This window comes from Hemitrygon akajei, chromosome 20 (assembly GCF_048418815.1).
Source record: "Hemitrygon akajei chromosome 20, sHemAka1.3, whole genome shotgun sequence".
Classification (NCBI taxonomy): domain Eukaryota; kingdom Metazoa; phylum Chordata; class Chondrichthyes; order Myliobatiformes; family Dasyatidae; genus Hemitrygon; species Hemitrygon akajei.
Window position 1 is genome coordinate 10,547,974 of NC_133143.1, and position 25,674 is coordinate 10,573,647.

Sequence of the window (25,674 nt, forward strand, 5' to 3'; positions counted from 1 at the left end):
AGGCGACAGCAATGATAAAGAGTCCAAGTCCAAGTATAATCATTTCTCTTCCGGCGGCCTACGTTGGGTCTCATCCCGTTAAAGGAACAAAGGCTAACTGTTCTGACCCACAGAGTTACCCCTACTGTTTTGGAGGAGAAGGCTGGGTCTAGTTCCTAACAATGTCTCTTGCGCAATCACTCATTGCATACACCGTAGATGCAGAATACAAGGAGGATGGCTTAGTTGCACATGTACAGAACAGTGTGTTAATGTCACCATGGGACCACAGAGGGTCTGTGGGAAATGTAACGGGACACATGTTACTACAGATTCCCTGATATACCCATATAACACTTCAGATTTTTATCCATATGCAGGAATCAGTACCTGGCACAAAAAAAACAGATGACAGGAGCTGGGAAGTCTATCATAAAATGCTGCCAGTCTAAGGAGGGGTTCGTTTTCCTTCTTAATAGGATTTTTACCACCACCACATCCACTCTGCCAGCTTTGTTTGCGGTGGGAACGATTGGGCCGGTCACGGTCCCCTGCCCCCAGAAGGCTCATGTCCGATGAAGACTCATAGCCCGGTCAGTAAGTAAGGAGTTCTGTGCAGACTGAGAGGATCCAGTCACGCTGGGCTCCTCTTTAGGCTATGGGTTTCTGAGTATTCTCTCTCTAGGGGGTTCAGCAGGGACCATAGCCGCAAAAAATCGGAACTACCTTATTTGTGGGCTGACTGTGCTGGGAAACAGTACTATGGAAGGACTGGAGGCCATAAATAAAGAGCTGGCAGAGTTGCGACTGTATGCCCAACAGACCCAGTATGCTGTAGACTACCAGTTGGCTCAGCAAGAAGGAGTATGTGCCTTAGTAGGGGACAAGTGCATCACCCACGTCACAGATGAATAACACATGCTATTCAGTCTATCAAGAAACAATTAGATAATTGCAGGGAAGGTCCTAAACCAGGAGATGGGTGGTTAGGTTGGCTACTAGGAGGTTCCTGGGGTTCCTATTTGCTACATGGGCGTATTACAGTCATGATCGCTCTTATTGCGATGTCTGTGTCATTAGTTTGTATTAATATGTGTTGCAAGTTGTGTCTGCAAGAGCTAAGAAATTCAATCTCAGCCCCAATCTGAATGTATTATCATGGAATGATAGAAGGAGGGAATGTAATATTAAGAAGTTAGCATTTCGTAGGCCGCTTGTGACCCTGGCTATTTTTTTAAAGGTCATAGCAGCTATGAGCTTAAGAAAAAGAGTATAAATGCACAAATGCTTTCCCATAAGATAAGCTGAGCGGGTGACAGCATCCTTGGTGTGAGAAATATATTGTGCCTTGTATTTCTTATGGCACCTGCAAGATAAGCATAAAGAAGGAGTAACTATTTCCAAGGGCAGCATGCTTGTATGGTAAGCCTGTGTCTGTCTGCACCCAGACAAAGTAGCAATTAAAACTGTTATACAAACAATTTATGACTGATAAAGTTAACAATACTCATCTGTAGAGAAACTAAGGGGGGGGGGGGGAGTGAACCCACATGTATCTGTGTACATGACTGCATGATACAAAAAGAATTGTATTTGCTTCAGGAGGGAGAGACTCTCGAAGCAGCCTCCGAGGGAGAGTGCTTAAGGAGGGTTCTCTCGAGTAACTTGCTAATAAAGAGTTAAAATTACTTTCACAGTAGTATGTGGTGTCTTTGCATCAGGTAGATCGAAAGAATACAATGTGAACAAAAATTAATTAAAAATTGAAAAACACTGCATAATATGAAAAATTAAAATCGCAATCATGTACTCAGAGTGGATTCATCAGCGTCTGAACATATGCCTTTTAAGGTATGTTGATCATGAAACTTACAAACATCTATCACGACAAACTGAAAATTGAAAGTAATTCTGAATATTCAGCAGGCTGTTTGAAGAAACTTAAGAAAAGACACGGCATTAAGTTTTCAAAGAATTGTGGTGATAAAGCATCTGCCAATCATGAAGAAGCAGAGAAATTCATTGATAAGTTTGCCACGGTCATCGCTGATGAAAATCCAACTTACTTGACAGCTGCATCAGTACATATGTGTGACGAATAAGTATAAAACAAAGACTGTTTACCGATAGCACGTAATTTCAGAATTGGAAATTATAGCAAACCCAAGCTATCTTATTATATATTCTAATTTGTTCAGTATTTCATTTAAATACATCATTTGTTACTCAGTTAAATAGCAGGTTGTCTTTTTTTATACCTTTTTAACTATTTCCATGAAACTTCAGCTAATTGGGGCAGCCTCTTAATTGGGCCAAAATATACTGATCCTGACGTGTCCCAACTAACTGGAATCCATTGTATCAGAAAGTAATTTCTAAAAACAATTAAGGCAAGCTATATAAGCGTGAAGTGTGACTCATTAACAAATTAAAATTGGACAAAAAATCTAGACACTATACTGTTCTGATATACTGCTACCTCTAACCTATAAGTAGTATGAATAGATAAATGCAATTCAATTCTGTACTAGCTTAAGGATCTAGATTGCACAGTCCTATTTTGTGAATTAACAAACAATATCTATTGACAAATATAAGATGCTTATAATACTTCAAAATAATCCAGTTTCAATGAAAATTGCCAACTAATTCATTCAAAACTAAATAGGTAGAAGTCATGTGATATTTCTCAACTTGAAACATATTGGTGGCCTTTATAATCATACACATAATGTATTAACATAAGCAGTCATACCTTTGTGCAACTGTTCTGATTCCAAACTCCTTGCCTGGTAATGAAAGTGAACAGATTTTTTAATAATGATCCTATTTTATCAAGCAGTGTAACACAACACCAATTTATCTAAATAGTTCAAAGTTCAAACATTCAGGACCGTGCTGATTTCACCACACAACTTTTGATAACTTTCATTCTTATTGGTTTTTCTGCCAGGACTCAGGTAAACAGTGGTAAACAGTGGGGGTTTTTTTGCCAATGTAGCAGTCTAAATAGATCAGCATCTGAATGGATAGATGCAATGTTGAGGAAGCAGAATGTCTGCAGGAGGACTTCAGCAGATTAGGAGACTGGGCATAGAAGTGGCAGATAGAATACAGTGGGAAAATGCACGGTCATACACTTTGGAAGGAATAAGGATGCAGACCATTTTCTAAACAGGGAGCAAATTCAGAAATTGGAGGTACACAGAGAGTTGGAAGTACTAGTGAAGGAGACCCTAAGGGTTAATTTGCAGATTGAGTTGATAATAAGCAAATGCATTGTTGACATTCAATTTGATAAGACGAGAACATAAAAACATGGTTTTTATATCCTGAATCCTTGTTTGGCATTTCTCAGACTACACTTGGAGTATTCTGAGTAGTTTTGGGACCCCATCTAAGAAAGGATGTGAGGAGAGAATCCAAAGGAGGTTCATGGGAATGATTCCAGGAATGAAAGAGTTAATGTACAAAGAGCATTTGATGGCTCTGGGCCTGTACTCACTGGAGGTTAGAAGAACGAGAGGGTATCTCATGGAAACCTACTGAATATTGAAAAGTCTAGTCGGCATGGACATGAAGAGGATGTTTACAATAGTGAGAGTCTTAGAATAGAGGCTAGTGTCAGAATAGAAGAATGCCCCTTTACAACAGAGATGATGAGGAGGAATTTCTGTAGCCAGAGGGTGGTGAATCTGTAGAATTCACCACAGAGAACTGTGGAGGCCGATTCATTGGTATATTTAAAGTGGAGGTTGACAGATTTCTGATGAGTAAGGATGTCAGAGATTATGGAGAGAAAGCAGGAGAAAGGGGTTGAGAGGGGAAATAAATAAGCCATAATCAAATGGCAGAACAGATTTGATGGTCTGAATGGCCTTATGCTCCTCCTATGTCATTAATTCTTAAAATGGTCAGAGCTGAGAGGGGCATTTAGCAATACCAAGGTACAAACAAAATAGAAGAAATTGAATTAACTACTTTTGAAGGGGTTCCCATTAATTACTGTACTTGAAAAAATATACTATATATTCTGCAGCATTCCATCTTAGACAGTAAAGTAAAAAAAACTTGACTAATATTATTTACAATGGGAAGATCCCCAAAAATATGTCTCAAGAAAGAGGACCAATAACTTTCAGATAAGTCATCATCATCAAGCAATAACCACTATTGTGCCACATATCAGGTCAGATGTCATTCTGGGCTATACGCTGTATTTACAACTACGTTGTATTAAAGTATACATTTTTTAGCCAGAAGAGATTCTAAAAAGAATCCCAAACTCAAATAGCAAGAATCCTCAAACAATCAAAAAAGATTTCTAGTGTTTCCAAACATGGAAAAATAACCAGGCCATTTATTCCCTAAAACTTATCCCACTATTCTAAGAGATCATACTGAAATCCTTTCTCATTATTACCACATCTGGAATTTCCCATGGGTTAGCAAAATTAGGCAACATTTTAGAATCAGCAACTGTGGAAAGACAGACAATGTTTTAGGTCCAAGACACAACTATTCATCAGAACTCGGGAAGTGATAAAATCAGTTTGTTTATGACACAAAGGTACAGAGAAAGATGACAAGATAAAGGAAATATCCCTAGATAGACAAGGCCAGGATTACCAAGGGGATAAAATGTAAACTTAGGGAACATCCTCATCTTCCATCTGAGCAGCTTGCAGCCTTTCAGACTCAATATCAAAGTTTACAACAGATAACTCTATTTATCTCTCAATAGCACACTTCTTTCACATATACATGGCATGACCTCCTGGACAAGTGCTACAGACCTCCATTTCACATTTTATGTCCCTTTTTCATGTATTTTCACCAACTGCTCCATTAACCCATCAGCCAGAAGACCAAAGATCCTTACATCCTGTGCAGATCAGCTAGCAGAGGTATTTTCAGACATTTTAACCTCTCTCTGCTTCAGGATGCGTTTCACCCCTACTTCAAGACCACTCAAGGAAAACAAGATAATGTGTCTTAACGACTATCGACCAGTGGCTCTGATATCTACCATCATGAAGTGCTTTGAAAGGCTAATCATGGCACGCATGAACTCCAGCTTTCCAGACAACCTCAATCCACTGCAATTTGCCTACCATTGAAACAGGTCTAAGATGCCATTTCTGTAGTCCTACAAGCATCCCTGAATTCTCCGGACAATAAAGACACCTACATCAGACAATAGTAGTTTATTGACTACAGTTCTGCCTTCAAGGTTCCTTATAGCCAAACAGGGGAGGTAGTGGAGGTAAGATCCAACTACCTGTTAAATGTTCCCAATGGCACACATCTCAAATAGCCTCTGACAACTAAGTCCAGCTCCTGGCCTTCATGTGTGGCTTACTAACCCTGGCGGAATAATTTCTACTGCAAGAGAAGAGGCAGTTGCTTTGGGCAGATGGGGATTGTCAGCTGGAGTTGCCAGATCATCAAGAAGGAAAGCTCTGATCTCAAACCTTTGCTACCTTGCAGCTATACCGACTCATGGGGAAGCCAGTGGGAGTAAACCCCGAAGAGAAACCCAAAGCTGGAGTCCTTATGGCAATCTATGTTGAGTTCAACCCTGACTTGCAATTCCTGTGACACCACTGGTGCCAAACTGAGTCGGTGTCTGCTGTTCCTTTGGATTCATCAGCTGCACAGAGAGGGAGGAGTTTGCTGCATGGGCAACAGCTTGCTCATACCGCCTTAGCTTGCATAATGGCTTGTGTATCATGGGCGCAATATCCATGGTCAACTCCAACCAACGGAAGACCTCTGCCTTCAATACTATTATTCCAAGCAAACTCATCACCAGACTCTGAGCTGTAGGAGTCAAAGCCTCTTGCTGTAACTTGACTTCCTGACCAACAGACCAAAATCACTAAGGATAGGCAGTAAAATCTCTGGCATGATTATTTTTTAAACACTGGTGTTCCACAAGGTTGTATCTTCAGTCCCTACTCTACTCCTTGTACACTCACGACTCTGGCAAAATTCTGCTCTATCTATCTACAAGTTTACATAATGGTTTGTATCTCAAACAATAATAACCTTTCCCTGAATGTCAGAGGAACAAAAGAGTTGGTGATTGACTTCAGGAAGGAGGTAAAGCACATGCTCCATCTGCATCAATAGTGTTGAGGTTGAGAGCTTCAAGTTCCTAGGAGGGACTATCAGTAGTAGCCTGGCCTGGTCCAACAGCAGAGTCACCAGAGTCAGGTAAAGCTCACCACACCTTGACATCTTAAAGAAGCTAAAGAGATTTGGCATGTCTCCATCAGCCCTTACCAATTTTTATTGATGCACCACCAGAAAACATTCTGTCTAAATGCATAACAACTTGGCATGGCAACTGCTTTACAAGTGACCACGAGAAACTGCAGAGTTGTGGACACTGCTCAGCATATCACAGAAATCAGCCTCCCCTCTATGGGCTCTACCTATACTTCTCACAACCTGAGTAAAGTAGCCAGCATTATCAATGACCTCACCCACCTCTCTTCAGAAGCCTTAAAGTACATTCTACCAGGTTCAAGGCCACCTTCTACCCCACTGTTAGCACTGTTGAACAAACCTCATGTACAATAAGATGAATTATTGGCCTCACCATCGACCTCATTATGATCTTGCACTTCATTGTTTACCTGCACAGGACTTTTTGAGTAGCTTTTACACTTTATTCTGCAACGTTTTCCCTTTTTCTTTCTCAATGCACTGTGTAATGACTTGAACTGTCTGAATAATATGCAAGGCAAGCTTTTCACTGTACGTGACAACAATAAACCAGAAACAATATTCTTAGCCTCACCTTACCAGCAATATCCTCTTTATCCTTGCCATCCTTCCCCAAACTTCCCTGTAACCTAAAACTAATTGTTTTGGTTGCTTTACCAGTTGCAATGAACGATCTTCAACCTGAAATGCCAATTCTGTTGCTCTTTCCATAGATGAGCTTTTTGAGTTTTTTTTTAGATTTCCAACATCTGCAGTTTTTTTTATTTTCATTTCTTGACACTGCAACACTGCAGTACATGAGCACTAAACAGAAATAGCAGCATTCAGGAGGCAGAGCCGGGTAATCCCACAAACAATTAGATCAAAGCTATATAGGCCTGCTGCATTCAGTGAACAGTTACATGGCAAACTAAAGGAGGAGGTGTCAAGAACATGGCCAGTCTAAAAGATGACAGAATGTCAATAATAAGATTGAAGTACCAAGTGGAAGAACTATCTCACTATATCCATTGTTAATCTAAATTTACTATCCAAAAATCCACTCCCACTCCTCATGTTCTCCCACAGATACCTAGTCCTTTTGGCATATCTTAGAAATAAAATCAACAATGCATTCTTATTCACTGACTCACTGTTCAGTTTGACAGCCAAGAATCTGCGAGTTCTGAGCAAAACCCAAACTGAGTAGGTTGTTGGTGCTGTTGGAGAGCGCTGTTGAGAATGCCTTAAATTAGCTTGTTAATGATTTAGTTTATGCAGATGGGCAATAACTAACTGTCTAAAATGAAATGAATAAAAATTTGGATATTGCTATGGAAATGGACAACTCCATAACTAGCCACCTCTCCAACTATAACACCACCATTTGGAATATTCAGTTGGCTAGTTAGATCATCGGATCATAAATTTAGATTAATAATGAATAGGCAATGACGAATCTAAAGTTAAATTTCTAAACTTGGAGCTGAGTTAACTTCAAGAAGCTGAGAAGGTAATTGGTAAAGTGCTGAAGAAAAAACTGAGGGAGGAAGGGGTTGATTCCTTCTACAGCCCTTTATCTCATCCACCTATCCCCTCCCAGCTTCTTACTTCATCCCTATCCCCCACTCACTCACCTTCCCCCCATGTGCCAGCTTGTATTCCTTTCCCCTCCCCCACCTTCTCATTCTGACTGCTTCCTTTCTAATCTCGATGAAGGGTCTCAGCCTGAAACATTGAGTGTTCATTCCCCTCCAGAGATGTTCCCTGATTTGCTGAATTCCTCCAGCATTTTCTGCTCGTGGTACTCAACAATTTCACATAACTGGCCTTTCCATTCTGAAAATTGATCGAGTCATATTTAAAGTTAACTTGTAGCAATAACTCAACTTTGCACTCCACATATGCTGCCCAATCTGCTAGTATTCCTATCATTTTCTTTTTATTTCAGATTTTTCTTTCTATTTTATCCTCACTTATCTTCTAAGACAATAAGACATAAGAGCAGAATTAGGCCATTTAGCCCATCAAGTCTGCTCCACCAATCACAGCTGAACTTTTCTTGCCCGACCCAGCCCCCCCCCCCCCCCGGCTTTCTCCCTGTAACTTTTCATGCTGTGTCCAATTTAGAAACTATCAAGCTCTGCCTTAAATACAACCAGACAGCTGTCCATGGTAACAAATTCCACAAATTCACCATCCTCTGGCTAAAGAAAGTTCTCTGCTGTTTTAAATTGACACTCTCTATCCTGAGGCTGTGCCCTCTTTTCCTCAACTCCCCCACCATGGGAAACATCCTTTCCACATCTACTCTCTACACCTGCACATCTCTTCTAAGATGAGGGGCCCAAAACTGTTCACAATACTCAAGGTGAGGCCTCACCAGTGCCTTATAAAGCCTCAGCATCACATCCCTGCTCTTGTATTCCAGACCTGTTGAAATAAATGCTAACATTGCATTTGCCTTCCTCAACACCGACTCAACCTGCAAGTTAACCTTCAGGGTGTTCAGCACAAGGACTCCCAAGTCCCTTTGTATCTCAGATTTTTAGATTTTCTCCCCATATAGAAAATAGTATACATATGCATTTCTACTACCATAGTGCATGAACATGCATTTTCCAACATTGTATTGCATTTGCCACTTTCTTGCCCACTTTCCTAATCTGTCTACGTCTTTCTGCAGCTTATCTGTTTCCTCAACACTACCTGCTGCCTTTCCTACACTGGGATACCCTGCTTGCGCTATGCATGCAAGACTCACCTCTTACACCGCCAGTACCTCAGAAGAAGCACCGGAGGCGAGGGAGAAGGGCCAGCATCCTGGTGAGGCTGAGACAGCATGCAAATTGGCCACTGCTCCCTAGCATACTCCTAGCTAACATTCAGTCCCTGGATTACAAGCTTTGTGAACTGGGAGCCAGAATATCCTCTCAGCGGGAAATAAAGGAGTGCAACATTTTGTGCTTCGTGGAGATCCGGCTGACGGAGGAGATACCAGATCATGCCATCGAGCCCTCTGGGTTCTCCCTGTTCCAGGTAGACAGGTCGAAAAAACTTAATGGGAAGAGTAAAGAAGGAGGGGTATGCTTCATGGTCAACAATGCTTGGTGCGACCCCCAGAACGTGCATGCACTCAAATCCTTTTGTTGCCCAGACTGGAATACCTGGTGCTGCTGTGCAGACTCTACTGGCTGCCTAGGGAGTTCATGGCTGTTATCATCACAGCGGTGTGCATTTCGCCACAGGCTGATACTGACCTGGCTCTCAAGAAACTGTACAAGACCATCAGCACGCTGGAGACTGCACACCCAGAGACTGCCCTCATCGTCGCCAGTGACTTTAATCAAGCATCACTGACGAAGGTCTCTCTGGAGTTTTGTCAGCACATCCAAGTGAGCACTCGTGGAGATAACACACTTGACCACTGCTGTACTCCCTTCCACAACGCCAACAAAGCTCTCCTTCGCCCAGCTTCTGGAAAATCAGATCACTCTTCGATCCTACTTTTGCCAACTACAGGCAGAAGCTGAATCAAGAGGCAGCCATAACTAAAACCGTCCACTGTTGGTCCAACCAATTGGCCTCCATGCTGCAGGACTGGTTTGATGACATCGCCTGGAATGTCTTCCATGATGAGGATGTCTCCAAGTTCAATGATGGAGTCACGTGCTTCATCTGGAAGTGCATCGACGATGTTGTCCCCCAGAAGTCGGTCAGGGTCTTCCCGAACCAGAAACCCTGGATCAACAGTTCTGTGCGAGCAGCACTTACTGCGCGACATCGAGCTTACATTGTTGGCAATCAACTGGAGCTCAAGAAAAGCAGCTATGATCTGCGCAAAGCTATCAAGGCTGTGAAACAATAATATAGGGACAAGATTGAGTCAAGATTAACAACGAAAATCACACGTGACTTGTGGCGAGGGCTGCATACCATCGCAAACTTCAAAGCCAAACGTTGTGGTGCCGCCAACATCGCGGCCTCTCTCCCAGACGAGCTCAATCGCTTTTATGCTTGGTTCGATGTCACTAACTCTGAGCCTCCGAGGAAAGCCACCGCTACAACCTGCAACCTGGTCATCTCTGAGGCTGAGGTACGCAGATGTTTCCATTGAATGGACATTCGCAAGGCTGCGGGACTGGACGGCATTCAAGGACGAGTACTTAGGATGTGCGTAGCACAACTGGCAGGTGTGTTTACTGACATTTTTAATCTCTCCCTCTCCCAGTACAGAGTGCCCTCCTACTTCAAATTATCCACCATTGTCCCTGTACCAAAAAAGACCAAGGTAACATGCCTGAACGACTGGTGTCCAGTCACACTCACCTCAATAATAAGATAATGCTTTGAGATGCTGATCAAGGATTACATCTACAGCATGCTACCACCTAAACTGGACCCCCTACAATTCGCCTACCAACACAACCAATCAACAGATGACGCAATAGCCACTGCTCTACATACCATCTTTACACATCTGGAGAAGAAGCATGCTTATGTGAGAATGCTGTTCTTGGACAACAGTTCAGCATTCAACATCATAGTTCCATCCAGGCTCGACAAGAAGCTCAGAGACCTCGGCCTTGACCCTGCCTTGTGCAGCTGGATCCTGGACTTCCTGTCAGATTGCCGACAGGTGGTAAGAGTGGGCTCCCTCACCTCCACCCCTCTGACTGACAGACAGACATACTTTATTGATCCCGAGGGAAATTGGGTTTCGTTACAGTCGCACCAACCAAGAATAGTGTAGAAGTATAGCAATATAAAACCATAAATAATTAAGTAATAATAAGTAAATTATTCCAAGTGGAAATAAGTCCAGGACCAGCCTATTGGCTCAGGGTGTCTGACACTCCGAGGGAGGAGTTGTAAAGTTTGATGGCCACAGGCAGGAATGACTTCCTATGACGCTCAGTGTTGCATCTCGGTGGAATGAGTCTCTGGCTGAATGTACTCCTGTGCCTAACCAGTACATTATGAAGTGGATGGGAGACATTGTCCAAGATGGCATGCAACTTGGACAGCATCCTCTTTTCAGACACCACCGTCAGAGAGTCCAGTTCCACCCCCACAACATCACTGGCCTTACGAATGAGTTTGTTGATTCTGTTGGTGTCTGCTACCCTCAACCTGCTGCCCCAGCACACAACAGCAAACATGATAGCACTGGCCACCACAGACTCGTAGAACATCCTCAGCATCGTCCAGCAGATGTTAAAGGACCTCAGTCTCCTCAGGAAGTAGAGACGGCTCTGACCCTTCTTGTAGACAGCCTCAGTGTTCTTTGACCAGTCCAGTTTATTGTCAATTCATATCCCCAGGTATTTGTAATCCTCCACAATGTCCACACTGACCCCTTGGATGGAAACAGGGGTCACCGGCGCCTTAGCCCTCCTCAGGTCCACCACCAGCTCCTTAGTCTTTTTCACATTAAACTGCGGATGATTCTGCTCACACCATGTAACAAAGTTTCCCACCGTAGCCCTGTACTCCGCCTCATCTCCCTTGCTGATGCATCCAACTATGGCAGAGTCATCAGAAAACTTCTGAAGATGGCAAGACTCTGTGCAGTAGTTGAAGTCCGAGGTGTAGATGGTGAAGAGAAAGGGAGACAGGACAGTCCCCTGTGGAGCCCCAGTGCTGCTGACCACTCTGTCTGACACACAGTGTTGCAAGTGCACGTACTGTGGTCTGCCAGTCAGGTAATCAATAATCCATGACACCAGGGAAGCATCCACCTGCATCACTGTCAGCTTCTCACCCAGCAGAACAGGGCGGATGGTGACTCTCAATACAGGAGCCCCTCAGGGTTGCGATCTGAGTCCTCTCCTTTACTCCCTGTACATCCATGACTGTATTGCCACCCGCATCTCTAATCTAATTAAATTTGGCAATGATACTACATTGATTAGCCTAATCTCAAATAATAATGAGGTGGCCTACAGGGAAGAAGTCATCTCTCTGACACAGTGGTGTCAAGAAAACAACCTCTCCCTGAATGTCACAAAAACAAAGGAGTTGGTTGTGGATTACAGCAGGAATGGAGACAGGCTAACCCCAACTGACATCAATGGATCTGGGGTTGAGAGGGTAAACAGCTTTAAATTTGTCAGCATCCGCATCACCGAGGACCTCACATTGTCTGTACATACCAGTTGTGTGGTGAAAAAGGCACAACAGCACTTCATTCACCTCAGACATTTGAGAAAGTTTGGTATGGGCCCCCAAATCCTAAGAACTTTCTACAGGGGCACAATTAAGAGCATCACTGCCTGGTAAGGGAACTGTACCTCCCTTAATCGCAGAGAGTGGTGCGGACAGCCCAGCACATCTGTAGTTGTGAACTTCCCGTAATTCAGGAAATTTACAAGGACAGGTGTGTAAAGAGGGCCCATAGGATCATTCGGGACCTAAGACACCCCAACCACAATCTATTCCAGCTGCTGCCATCTGAGAAATGGTACCGCAGCATAAAAGCCAGGACCAGCAGGCTCCAGGACAGCTTCTCCCACCAGGCCATCAGACTGATTAACTCATGCTGATTTGAGTGTACTCTATATTACATTGACTGTTCTATTTATTATAAATTACTATGATTGCACATTTAGACAGAGACGAAACATAAAGATTTTTACTCCTCATGTACGTGAAGGATGTAAGAAATAAAGTCAATTCAAATCAATCTTCCTATCATCTGCAAACTTGGCAACAAAGGCATCTATTTCATCATTAAATTATTGATATACAGCATAAAAAGAAATGGTCTCAACACCGACCCCTGCGGAACATCACTAGTCACTGGCAGCCAACCAGAAAAGGATCCTTTCATTCCCAGTCACTGCCTCCTACCAATCAGCCAATGCTCTAACCATGTTAGTAACTTTCCTGGCACAGTACCATGGGCTTACTTACTTAACTTAACTGCCTCATGTGTGACACCTTGTTAAAGGCCTTCTGAAAGTCCAAATAAACAACATTACTTTTAATTATCCTACTTGTAATCTCCTCAAAGATTTCCAAAAGTTCCTTAGGCAAGATTTTCCCTTAAGGAAACCTTTGTTCCATTTTGTCATGTGTCACTAAGTACTCCATCCTTAAGAATCGACTCCAGCGTCTTCCCAACCACTGAGGGTCAGGCTAATTGATCTATAATTTCCTTTCTGCTGTCATCCTTTCTTAAAGAGTGGAGTGACATTTGCAAATTTCCAGTCCTCTGGCACCATGCAATGATTTTTGAAAGATCATTACTAATGCCTCCACAATTTCTACCACTAACTCTTTCAGAATCCTAGGGTGCAGTTCATCTAGTCCGGGTGACTTATGTACCTTCAGGTCTTTCAGCTTTTTGAGCACGTTCTCCCTTGTAATAATAACTGCACCCACTTCTCTTCCTTCAGCATCTGGCACACTGCTAATATCTTCCACAGTGAAGACTGATGCAAAATACTCGTTCAGTTCATCTGCCGTCTCCTTGTCAACTGCACTTCTCCGGCTGCATTTTCTAGCGGTCCTATATCCACTCTCACCTCTTTTATTTTTTTTAAATACTTGAAAAAGCTTTTACTATTTGCTAGCTTGCTTTCATATTACATCTCCTTGTGATTCTCGGTTGCTCTCTGTAGGTTTTTAAAAACTTCCCAATTGTCTTACTGCTAATTTTTGCTTTGTTGTATGCCCTCTCTTTTCCTTTTACATTAGTTTTGACCTCTTTGTCAGCCACGGTTGTACTATTTTGCCATTTGACTATTTTTTTTGTTTTTGGAATACATCTATCCTGCACCTTCCTCATGTTTCCCAGAAACCCATGCCATTACTGATCTGCTATCATCCCTGCCAGCAGCTCCTTCCAATTCAATTTACTTTGACCAACTCCTCTCTCATACCACTGTAATTTCCCTTACTCCACTGAAATACTGCTGTCAGACTTTACTTTCTTCCTTTCAAATTTCAAGTTAAAATCAATCACATTGTGATCACTGTCTCCTAAGGGTTCTTTTATCTTAAGCTCCCTAATCACCTCCAGTTCATTACATAACACCCAATCCAGTATAGCTGATCCCCTAGTAGGCTCAATAACAAAAGGCTCGAAAAAGCCATCTCGTAAGTATTCAACAAACTCACTCTCTTGAGATCCATTACCAACCTGATTTTCCCCAATTGACCTGCATGTTGAAATCTCCCATGACCCTTTTGACATGCCTTTTCTATTTCCCATTGTAATCCATCGTCCACATCCCATCTACTGTTGGGAGTCCTGTCATTAAGTTCCTTTTACTCTTGCACTTTCTTAGCTCAACTCACAAGACTTCAACATCTTCTGATTCTATGTCACATCTTTATACTGATTTGATGCCATTCTTTACCTACAGCCTCTCTGCCTACCTTCCTATCCCTCCAATTCAACATGCAACCTTGGACATTCAGCTCCCAACTACAAACATCCAGCTACGATTCAGTGATGGCCACAACATCATTCCTGACAATCTTGCAATAGTGCAACAAGATCATCCACCTTTATTTCTTATATTCTGTGCACTGAGTACCACATTTGCTACCCTTTTTGATTCTGCGCCCCTAATGCAATGATACATACCCTGCTGGCTGCAATTTTGTCCTATCATCTGCTTGCCCTTCCTGGCACACTGACTGCTCACTGTCTATGCTTTTTTTTAAACCAGTTGTCCTATCCTGAGTCAGTCCCTTCACTCCAATTCCCAAACCCCTGCCAAGTTAGTTTAAACTTTCCCCAACGGCTCTAATGAGCCTGCCCGCGAAAATATCATCCCCCTCGGGTTCAGGTGCAATCCGTCACTTTTGAACAGGTCATACCTTCCCCCAAAAGAGATCCCAATGATCCACAAACCTGAAGCCCTGCCACACATTAAACTGCCAAATCATCCCGTTTCTCATCTCACTGGCACATGGCACAGGCAGCAATCCAGAAATTACTACCCGGGAGGTCCTGTTTCTCAGTTTTCTATCTAGCTCTCTAAATACTCTTTTCAGGACATCTTTGCTTTTCCTCTTTATGTCACTGGTACCAATATGTACCAAGCCATCTGACTGCTCTCTCTCCCTCTCCAAAATGCTGTGGACATGTCCCATTCACGTCCACAGAGTCCCCTATCACTACCCTCTTTCCACTTCTGCCCCAGACTTATCTACATTTGCATCTCCCTCAGAGAGATTGTTGCAACTAACAAATCTTCCTTAATTACCAGTGGGCAATTTGTGTCATTCACTCTCTTAGAGTCCATCCTCTTGCAAACATCCCTTTTGTCCTCTCCACCCTTTCCTTTATCTGCATGTTTTAATATTAGAGTTTGAATGAAGGTTGGCGTCATTCAATGTCTGTAGTGAGATGCTGAAGATGTTCTATAGGTCAGTTGTGGAGAGCGCCCTCTTCTTTGTGGTGGCGTGTTGGGGAGGAAGCATTAAGAAGAGGGATGCCTCACGTCTTAATAAGCTGGTAAGGAAGGCGGGCTCTGTCGTGGGCAAAGTACTGGAGAGTTTAACATCAGTAGCTGAGCGAAGGGCGCTGAGTAGGCTACGGTCAATTATGGATAACTCTGAACATCCTCTACATAGCACCATCCAGAGACAGAGAAGCAGTTTCAGCGACAGGTTACTATCGATGCAATGCTCCTCAGACAGGATGAAGAGGTCAATACTCCCCAATGCCATTAGGCTTTACAATTCTACCGCCAGGACTTAAGAACTTTTTAAAAGCTATTATTAATGCTTTTTGAGATAGTGATTTAGATGCATATATTTTTTACTGAGTTAAGTATTGTATGTAATTAGTTTTGCTACAACAAGTGTATGGGACATTGGAAAAAAAGTTGAATTTCCCCATGGGGATGAATAAAGTATCTATCTATCTATCTACCAACCTGAAACACTAACTTTGTTTTTCTCTCCACAGACGCTGCCTGAACTATTCAGCAGCCCTGATGTAGGGTCGTCGACCTCTCCATAGGTGCTGTCTGACCTACAATGCAAGACCATTTTCTGAATTGCTTCTGGCCAAAAATGCATACTGATAAAGTGGATAAGCAAAGGATGATTCAAATAGTGGGAGACTCTAGGATCAGAGCGCAAGTACATTTAACGATAAGCCGACGGGGAGGGAATAGTATCTTTGATTGGTGGGGTATGTGCAAAGTGGCTTGTTCTCCTTGTTTTGTAATACTCAGAAACTCAGAGAAAGGAGGTTTTTTTTCCTTAGTATCGCCTGGAGGTGAGTATTTTGTCTGAACTCCAGGCAACCCACTTCCTCCAACAAATGCCACGGTTCCTCCCTGCTTTCCCAGCTACACCAAATGAGCCGAACTTTCCATTGCTGTGGTGTGTGTATGAGATATACACATTCATAACCTCGCCAGCACCCGAACACTCACTCACTCACCTCCCTCCACAAGACTAACAGCGTCCCCCCTTCACTGAGCCCGAGCTGCCGCCTTTGCCGGTCTTGTTTATTCACAAAGTGGGGGCGGGAGGGAAACGCGCGCCTTTCCTCGGCCGGCAGCGGCGGAGGCCTCCTCACGGCGAGGTGACCGTCTGAACCCTGCGCGCCGAGCGCCTTGCGCGGGGTCAAAGGTCCCGAGCAGGAAAATGGCGGCGCCCGGCAGCAGGGAGGTACTGTCTCTCTACAGGACGATGTTGCGGGAAAGCAAGAAATTTTCCAGTTACAATTATAGGTAAACTAAACGATTTTTGTTTGTTTTCATCTGTGAAGAAATATTCTAATTATCAGGTTAGTCGTGTTTTAAAACATGGAATAGTGTCTACGTCAGGGTGTAGCAGGTTTGACACGTGAAAGTTGCCTAGCCGTTTAATATTAAAAATGTAAACAGCAATGTATTCTGATCCCAAGACGTACTAATAAAAATATTAAAAACACAAGAGATTCTGTAGATGTTGGAAATCTTGAGCAACACACAAAGTGCTGGATGAACTCAGCGAGTCAGGCAGCGTCTGTGGAGGCGATAAACAGTTGACGTTTTCGTCTGTGGCCTCGATTTCTAAATTCCTCCTTTGCGTTCATCAAAATGTGTTGGGGTGTTTGTGTGGAAATTTTCTGTAAGAGTTATATAAGAGACTGTAGTGATTTTTTAAAAAGACAAAGGTACATGCTGTCCTTGAGTCAGGTGGCTTTTGGACCTCCTGCCCCGGTGAAGGGTGCGGGGTGGAGAGGAGAGGATCACCAGGGTGGGTGCATTTTTCAGTATATTGGCTGCTTTACTGAGGCAACGAGAAGTTTAAACAGATTCTATGGAAGGGAGGCTGGTTTCCATGATGTGCTGAAGTGTGTTCACAGCTCTGCAGTTTCTTATGGTAAATGGGCAGAACAGTTGCCACACCAAGTATCTAGATAGAATGCCTTATATGGTCTATCACTAAAAATTGGTGAGGGTCAGAGGGGCCAGATTTCCTTAGGCTCTAAGATGGTAAAATCACTGGTGAGCTTTGTTGGCCATGGTGCCTTTGTGATTGGATGAACATATGCTATTGTTGGTGATCACTAAGGAATACGAAGCTTTCACCTGTCTTGACCTCAACCCCCCACTTTCTGAAGTCAATGGCCAGCTCTTTTGTTTTGCTGACTTTGAAAGCGGGAATGGTGTCATGACACTGTGCCACTAAGCTCTCCAAGTTCTTCTTGTACTTTGATTCATCATCATTATTTTGCATATAGTGGTGGTGTCATCTGCAATCTTGTACATGGAATTAGAGCAGAATTGGGCCACACTGTCATGGGTGTATAGGGAGTCGGGGTTGAGGATAATTATGGTGGAGGTGCTGTTGCTTATCCTTACTGATTTGAGTTGTTGGTCAGGAAATCAAGCATCCATTTGCAAAGGGAGATGTTGAGTCCTAAGTCTAGGAATTTGGAAATGAGTTTGCTTGTAATTATAATATTGAAGATGAAGCTGTAGTCATGGGCATAGCAAGAGAGTTGAAGCCAACGTGAAACTTTCTACGTATGTGCCAGAGCTCTCATTGTTTGCCTGTGGTGCCAGGTTTGTACTGCAATGCATACCAGAGTTTTGGCATTCTCTGCGAGGAGGACTTCCTATGGACATAATGTATCTAGACAAATACCTGAATCACCAAGCTGGGTATGGTTAGTTCAAGTTGCTGTGGACCAACTGCTGGTAATGGAAGTAGTGCATAGAATTCAATGGTTGATATAGGCATGGTAGGCTGAAGGGATTGTTTTTGTGCAATATGACTCTAATCTGCTTTAAATGACAGCTCCCTTATTTAATAACTATCTCCTCTTGTTTGAGACTCACTCATGAGTTGAAATATTTCAATATCTACCTTGTCACAAACCCCTAGGATCTGGTTCTGATTTAAGATGTCACTGGTGAAGCATAGCAACAAATTGCTGGACAACAAACAAAACTATAAATTATGTATTAACCTCACTTTTCTCAAAAACAATTACTACAGCCTGCAGCTTCCCTTTCAGAGATGAACTTTTGAACCACTTGTATGACTGGCATTTTTGCAGTGTTAACTGAACTCTCAAAGGTTTAGGATGGTTTTCGAATGGTGGGTAAAGACAGAATTGAGGTGGCAGAGACTGAGCCTGCGAGGGGGAATGAGCCAGTGTTTGGGAAATGCTGGAGCAGACTTGGAGGCAATTTGCTGTGAGGCAGAGTCAAGGCAGTGGGGCCTGGATCAGAGAGCAAGGACTGACATGCTGTTTGGCTGATTTAAGTCTAGTCAAGCCAAATTGTTAAGGTTGGTATAGGCTGAATTGAGGCAGCAAGGCCCAGGCCCAAGAGCATATTAAAGTGGCAGGGCCCAAGTCCAAGAATGAGAAACAACCTGAGGTCTGGCTGATTTAAGTGCCGGGCCAGATTGGAAAGGTCACGGTGCCGGGGACAGAGGAGAGGGACGGGCTGTTGTTCAGCTCACTGCTCTGTGAGGTTTACTCATCTCCATGCTAAACTGAGGCTCTGGCCTGCAACTAACAGGTTCGTTTACTGCAGTAATATCTGGCTGCAAGGCTGTGGACTCACCTTTGTGAACTTCAGTCTTGATGTTATTTTCTTATATTTATTGTTTGCATGATTGTTTGTTTTTCTGCACACTGGGTGTTTGACGGTTTTTTTTAAATGCGTTCTATTGGGTTTCTTTGTTTTGTTGCTTCCCATAAGGAGACGAGTCTCAAGCTTGTATATTGTATACATACTTTGATAATAAATGCATTTTGAACTTTGTTCAGAGTAGAATTTATCATTATCTGCACAGGTACAATGACAAACTTATTTGCAGCAGCATCATATAAGCAGGATTCACAATAAAAATATAACTTCAGTGAAAAGTGATCATACTGTTGTAAAACATAGTTATGAGGGGTTCGCTAGCTTGTTCAGGAAACAAATGGTTGAAGGGAAGTAGCTGTTCTTGAATCTGGTGGTGCGGTATGCTTCTGTACCGCCTGCCTGAAAGTAGCTGTGAAAAGTTGGTATGGTGTGGATGGTGAAGGTCTCTGATTTTCGATATTGCTTTCTTGGGGGATTGCCTCCTGTAGATACTACTGATGGTGGGGAGGGTTGTATCTGAAATGTTTTGGGCAGAATCCACTACTCTTTTGCTTTCCTGTATATTCAAATTACCTTAGAACTATACTATGAATGCTAGGGCATGTAGGGAGTGTAGTGGAACAGAGGGAGTATCAGTGTATACTTCATTGAAAGCAGCATCACAGGTGGACTGGTGAAAAAGATATTTAGCTTGCTAGTCTTCAGTCAGGGCAGTGAGGATAGGAGTAGGAACATTATGTTGCAATTGTGCAAGTTGTTGGTGAGGCCACACTCAGAATACTGTGTAGTTTTGGCCACCCAGTTGTAGGAAAGATGTGGTTAAACAAGAAAAGGTGCAGGAAAGATGTTGTCAGGACTAAAGGGCCTACGTTATTAGCCAGACTAGTTGTTTATTATTTGGAACTTAGGAGATTGAGGGATGACCTTGTAGGAATGTTTAAAATTATGAGAGGCATAGAAAGGTGGATAATAGCAGTCTTTTCCCCAATGTAGTCTGGACCAAAAACTAAAGGGTAGAGATTTATGGTGGGAGGAAAAAGGGACTTGAGGGCAACTTTTTCACACAAAGGATGGGGAGTATATGGAATGAGCTGCCAGAGGAAGTGGTTGAGACAGGTACAACAGTTATCAGTTAAGGAGCACTTGGATAAGTACATGGAGAGACAGGGCTTGTAGTGATAAGAACTGAAAGCAAATTGGCATGGACTTGTTGGGCTGAAGGGCATGTTGTATTGATCTGTGTCTCAAATAAACAAAGGCTATGAACCAAGTGCCGGTAAATGGATTAAGTATGGTCAGCATGGATTTTGTGATTTCAATGAACTTGATCTGAGCAGTCATAAAAAGTGTATCAGATCAGTGGCTTTTCCGGAACTAAGAAAAATTAACAATATCTTTTAAAGAAAGGATTTTCAAACATGGGAAGGAAGGAAAAGCAGACATAGAAGCAAAGATGAAGCCAGATAGATTATCTGATGGAAAAATAATGGTGCAGAAAGTGCTAATGGAATATAAATAAAATATGGAACTTGAGTAGTAGTAAATGCAAGTAGCAGAATCATTTCCTATAATATGTTACTTATTCTCCCTGCTTCCAAGCAGTTGCTGACTTTGAAATTCCTTCATCCATTCCCTTTCATTCACATTCAGGCTTGTTTAGTTTTCTTCACCCTAAAAAGTTAACTCTTTTTCCCCTATTCCCAAGAATTTCTGAGGCATTTTGTTTCATTTCAGATATCCAGCATCTGCATTATTTTGTAAAGCTTAAGACATATGAATAACAGAACTAAACTAGGGTTATGATCATCAATGAATATCAAAGATAGAATCAAAAGCAGTTGAACCAGTCCTTGGTGCAGCTGTGGCATGGAGCATCAGGTGAAAGATAGTTGGAATGTTTTGTGAGAGCTGAAAGAAGTGTTATGTAGAGATTCTATATTGTTTGGAGGAGAATAAACAAATCCAGATGCAGAAGCAAAAAATGATTGACCTTTATCACAGAAGGTTTATTTTGTACTTTTATAACTAAATGTGTTTATCTTCTAGCTATCTTGTCCAAAACTTCTGATGAAGTGCAGTGAGGATTCACCAAGCTGATTTCTAGGAATAGTAAGTTTGAAGAGTGAGGAAAAATTAAACAGGCTGGGCCTTTGAATTTCAAAGAATGAGAGATCATGTCATTAAGTGCATAAAATCCTGCAAGATGTAGAAAGGCCAACCTCTAGTTAAACTGCTGAAAACAAAGGGAGTCAACTCTCAAAGTAAGGGGTCAGCCATTCTGGACAGAGATGAGTAGAAATAATCAGTTCCATAGCACAGGTAATCCTCGAGTTACAAACGTCCGACCTACAGACAACTCGTACTTACGAACTGAGGAAGGAGAACGCCGTCCGCCATTTTAAGTCAGATCGCGACACCGTCCACCATTTTAAATCTTTGCCGTTGACACTGTGTTGAGTGTGTAACTTTATATTTGGCTTAAATTTTTCTTAGCAAGATTCACCCTGACTCTGCCCCCCCCCCCCCCCCCTTGTTCCGGTCGGCTAGTGGCACAGTGAGATCAGTGCCGGGCTCGAGAACAGAGGTTCCCAAGTTCGATCCAGTAACAGACCACTCCCGTGCCAGGTTGATGTCGATCCAGTCAATACCATACCATCCATGCCAGGTTGATGTCAAGCTCGCAACTTGACCTCATAAAAAAAGAACACTGCCACCTCCAGTTTAAATTCCCACACGGAATGTTGTGGAGGATCAAATATCCAAACCCAGCACAGCCCCCACTTGTCCCATTTAACCTGTCTCAGTGCGGTGGACTTTAGGACCCAGGGAATTCAGTGTGGTGGTCCTTAGGACCCGGTGGAGCTCGGGAGCCAGCAGAGGTCAGGACCCGCCGCTTGCAGTGTTTCTGTTCTGTTGATGGGAAGCAATCAAGATTGGAAAAGCGTTAGGCTACAGTCGGTCAACGATCGGAACAATTTTAAAGGATAAAGGATAAAGTGAGAATAATGGAGTATGTGAAAGTCCCTGCCCCGATGAAAGCTACAATTATTACTAAGCAACGCAGTAGTTTAATTATTGGAATACATACATTTCTTAAGAGTTTTATATGCATAGAAAAGTAAAATATATATTATATACTGAGACAAACGTTTGACTAACTGACGCTAAATAATACTGGATGTACTTGTTCCAACTTATGTACAAATCCAACTTAAAGACGGACTCAGGAACGGAACTCATTCGTAACCCAGGACTGCCTGTATCCCTTCCTTCATTCTCTGGTACTTAAATCTTTTGACTCGCCTCTCAGCAGCCTCACTTGGACATAGTAGTTGGTATTGTTTTACATCTATCATTGAATTGTGCTTTCTTCTGGTTTGAGATCCAATGTTTTGAGTGAGTATATCAATCGTCCTCTGTATTTGTTGGACATGCTGAGAATTGAATCTGTAATGATTTCTACATTTCCTTCAATTTATCTTTTGGCTAATATAATATGATTTGTAATTGTGAACTGGAGTATATTTCTTAAGGGTGAAGTTGAAGGCCTGGTAATAAGTGTTGAAGGTGATGTGAATTACAGAGTTGATTAAAAGAAGAATGGTAAAGATGTAGGATAGAGGAAAAAGTAGAATTCAGCCAGTTTAAGTAAACAACAGTTATTCACTACAGAGACTGAAGGCTTGGATTGGTGGAATTTGGTAAATTTTAATCTCAGGATAGCTGAACAGACTGTTTTCTAAGTACTTTAACAGTTTGACTATAGGAATACAGGTTTAAACACAACTCAAGTTGCAGAAGGTGTAGTAAGTTGTACAAATGGGAATAGGAAGTTAGAGGATTTATGATAACATCTGTCAGGCAAGTTACAGTGGATGTAATTAAGTACTGCTGACTCTAAAGTTGCACACTATAGATCTGGGGGAAAAGAATGGAGTACTTCCTTGCTGGTAAGAGAACCGTGCATGTGTGAGAGTAAAGTAATTAAAATTTAAACAGAAAATTAAAAGCTGGTGTCTAGATACAAGTAATATAAAAATAATGAAATGTATTGGCCTCTGTGGAACTTATTCCACTTTTGATATGCTTAACCTCGACATTGTTCTCCAGTGTTTCTCTGGTGGGAAGACTCTTGCTTTGTTCCTGTGTTTTCAGTGCATGGTTCATTTGGTTGTAATTGGTAAGTGTTTACATGACCTCAGCTTGTGATGAGTGCTGCTTTCCTGGAATGTAGCAATATTCCTCCTTGTGTGCCCTCTGAGCATCTGCAATGCAGTTCATGCTGTCCCATTTTGCAACTTGATTCTTGTCTGGGAAATTTCTAATACTGTCTGTGGTGTGTGCACAATTCTGCACTATTGTGTTCTGCATTCTAATGCATCAAGATGCTCATTCCTCTTGTCTTTATTTTGGCCTTCGACCACCACAGGGCTGTTTATTAAACTTGCATATTTTAATTATGGAAGTTGGCCTCCATTGCAAAAAGATGTCATTTATGGAATACTAAGGCAATTTTAATGCAGTTACAGCATTGTGGCCAGTCGTCTGAGCGAGACTGTTCAATAATGTTATAACAATGGTGCTGCTGCTTCTTTTTTCCCCTCACTGTCCACAGTGGAGAAATAAATGCCATTTCACTTCAAATAGCACCACAAGATCTTCTACATCCATCCACTTCAAACAGTTTTAACAAGCAACTGAAAACCCAGTGTTGTATTCCAACTTTGGCCTCTTATGATGTATCTCAATCTTTGTCATGCCAATAGCACCTGGAATTGCACTATAAGATTTTCCTGGATTCCCAGCTCTTCCTTTAAAAAGACTTTTCAAAAAACGCACCCCTTCCACCTTTCCTTTGGATTTATAATTGTTGACTTTATGCTTCTGCAGAGCACTTTGGGATACTTTTCTACATTAAAGGTCCTAAATAAGCACACATTTTTAAAATTTTCAGCTCCATGTATTCCCCACAAAACTGAATTATTTTTGAAATTCCTTCATTTGCATTTGTACTTAAAACTGCCTGTGTGAATGTTATGTATTCGTTCAGAGAAGATGCAACACCATGTAAATTATTACTCCAGAATTTCTAATGGGGTTTAAATTGAAAACACAATGTTTCTTTGCAGGTGAAGACTGATTTGTAACTGATTAGTCGATGTTTCTTCAAGTTTAGTAACACTTGAAAGAAACTGAAAGCAATAACGTTCCAGATTTTGGTTGGATTTTTAATTATTTAGAGATACAGCATGGTAACAAGCTAATCCGACCCAACGAGCCCACGCCTCACATTTACACCTGTGACCAATTAACTTATTAACCCATATGCCTTTGGAGCGTGGGAGGAAAACAGAGCACCCGGGAAACCCATTACTGAGCGTGATGGGAATGCAGTTTATTTATAATAGACTTCAGTGCCCATTAAGAAGGGTAGTTTGGTAGCATTACCTCTGACCAAGCTGAACATGAGAAATGAAGTACATTATTGATGGAGCAGCAAGTGTTTTTAAATGAGCTGCCAGCCTGGTAAAACTGCAACATAAAACTATTTCATGTAAGATAGCAAAATACCATGTAGCTGATAGTCAAGAGATCCAATGATCAGATCAAAGCTCTTTCGTCCTAAGCAACACGCACAAAATGCTGGTGGAACGCAGCAGGCCAGGCAGCATCTATAGGGAGAAGTACAGTCGACGTTTCGGGCCCAAACCCTTCGTCAGGACTAATGGAAAGAAAAGATAGTTAGAGATTCTTACTATCTCTTACTCTCTTTTTTCTCAGTTAGTCCTGACAAAGGGTCTCAGCCCAAAACGTCGACTGTACTACTTCCTTTAGATGCTGCCTGGCCTGCTGTGTTTCACAAGCATTTTGTGTTTGTTGCTTGAATTTCCAGCATCTGCAGATTTCCTCGTGTTTGCGTTCTTTCATCCTAATCACACTTAATTTATTTATTTAGTGATACAGTGCGAATCAGACCCATTTGTCCCAATGAGCCACCCAGCAAACCAGCTTAATCACAGGACAATTTACAATGATCAATTAACCTACTAATTGGACATCTTTGGAAAAGTTACGTCAATTCTCACTGATATTTTGCCACAAAATTTCACTAAGCAGAGCACCTTGCAGAAATCCACACAGTCATGGGGAGAACGTGGAACCTCCTTACAGACGGTACCAAAATTGAACTCCAAACTCTGATGCTCCAGGCTGCAAAAGCATCATGCTAGCTATTACACTATCCTGACACCCCATATTCTCCCCACATTCCCAGTAACTCCCAGATTCTACTGCCCGCAGACATTAAAGGACTATTTATATTTACAATGACCATTTAACTACCAACTTCCATATGTCGGAAGTAACTGGAGTATGGTTTTGGTTGCTGCTCTCTGCTCACTCAAGCCTACTTAAGCTT

The 25,674-nt window shown here is 42.2% G+C and overlaps 2 protein-coding genes across 6 annotated transcripts in view; one reads left to right on the forward strand and one right to left on the reverse strand.

Moving 5' to 3' along the window:
- The window catches only part of fars2 (phenylalanyl-tRNA synthetase 2, mitochondrial), a 429,869-nt gene extending 413,124 nt beyond the window's left edge, over nt 1–16,745 (reverse strand). For 2 of the 5 annotated variants that reach the window (XM_073073028.1, XM_073073029.1), the window contains exons 1-2: nt 16,604–16,736; nt 2,735–2,768 (exon numbers count right to left, since the gene is read on the reverse strand). The gene's annotated coding sequence lies outside the window, so the exon portion shown is untranslated. Of the gene's footprint in view, nt 1–2,734; nt 2,769–16,603 lie in introns of all 5 variants that reach the window. The other 3 variants (XM_073073032.1, XM_073073031.1, XM_073073030.1) reach the window with 3 other exon arrangements.
- An 8-nt stretch (nt 16,746–16,753) lies between these two features.
- The window catches only part of lyrm4 (LYR motif containing 4), a 198,091-nt gene continuing 189,170 nt past the window's right edge, over nt 16,754–25,674 (forward strand). The window contains exon 1 of the mRNA XM_073073033.1: nt 16,754–16,895. Within this exon, the coding sequence (XP_072929134.1) occupies nt 16,810–16,895 (86 nt within the window). The 5' untranslated portion in view covers nt 16,754–16,809. The remainder of the gene's footprint in view (nt 16,896–25,674) is intronic.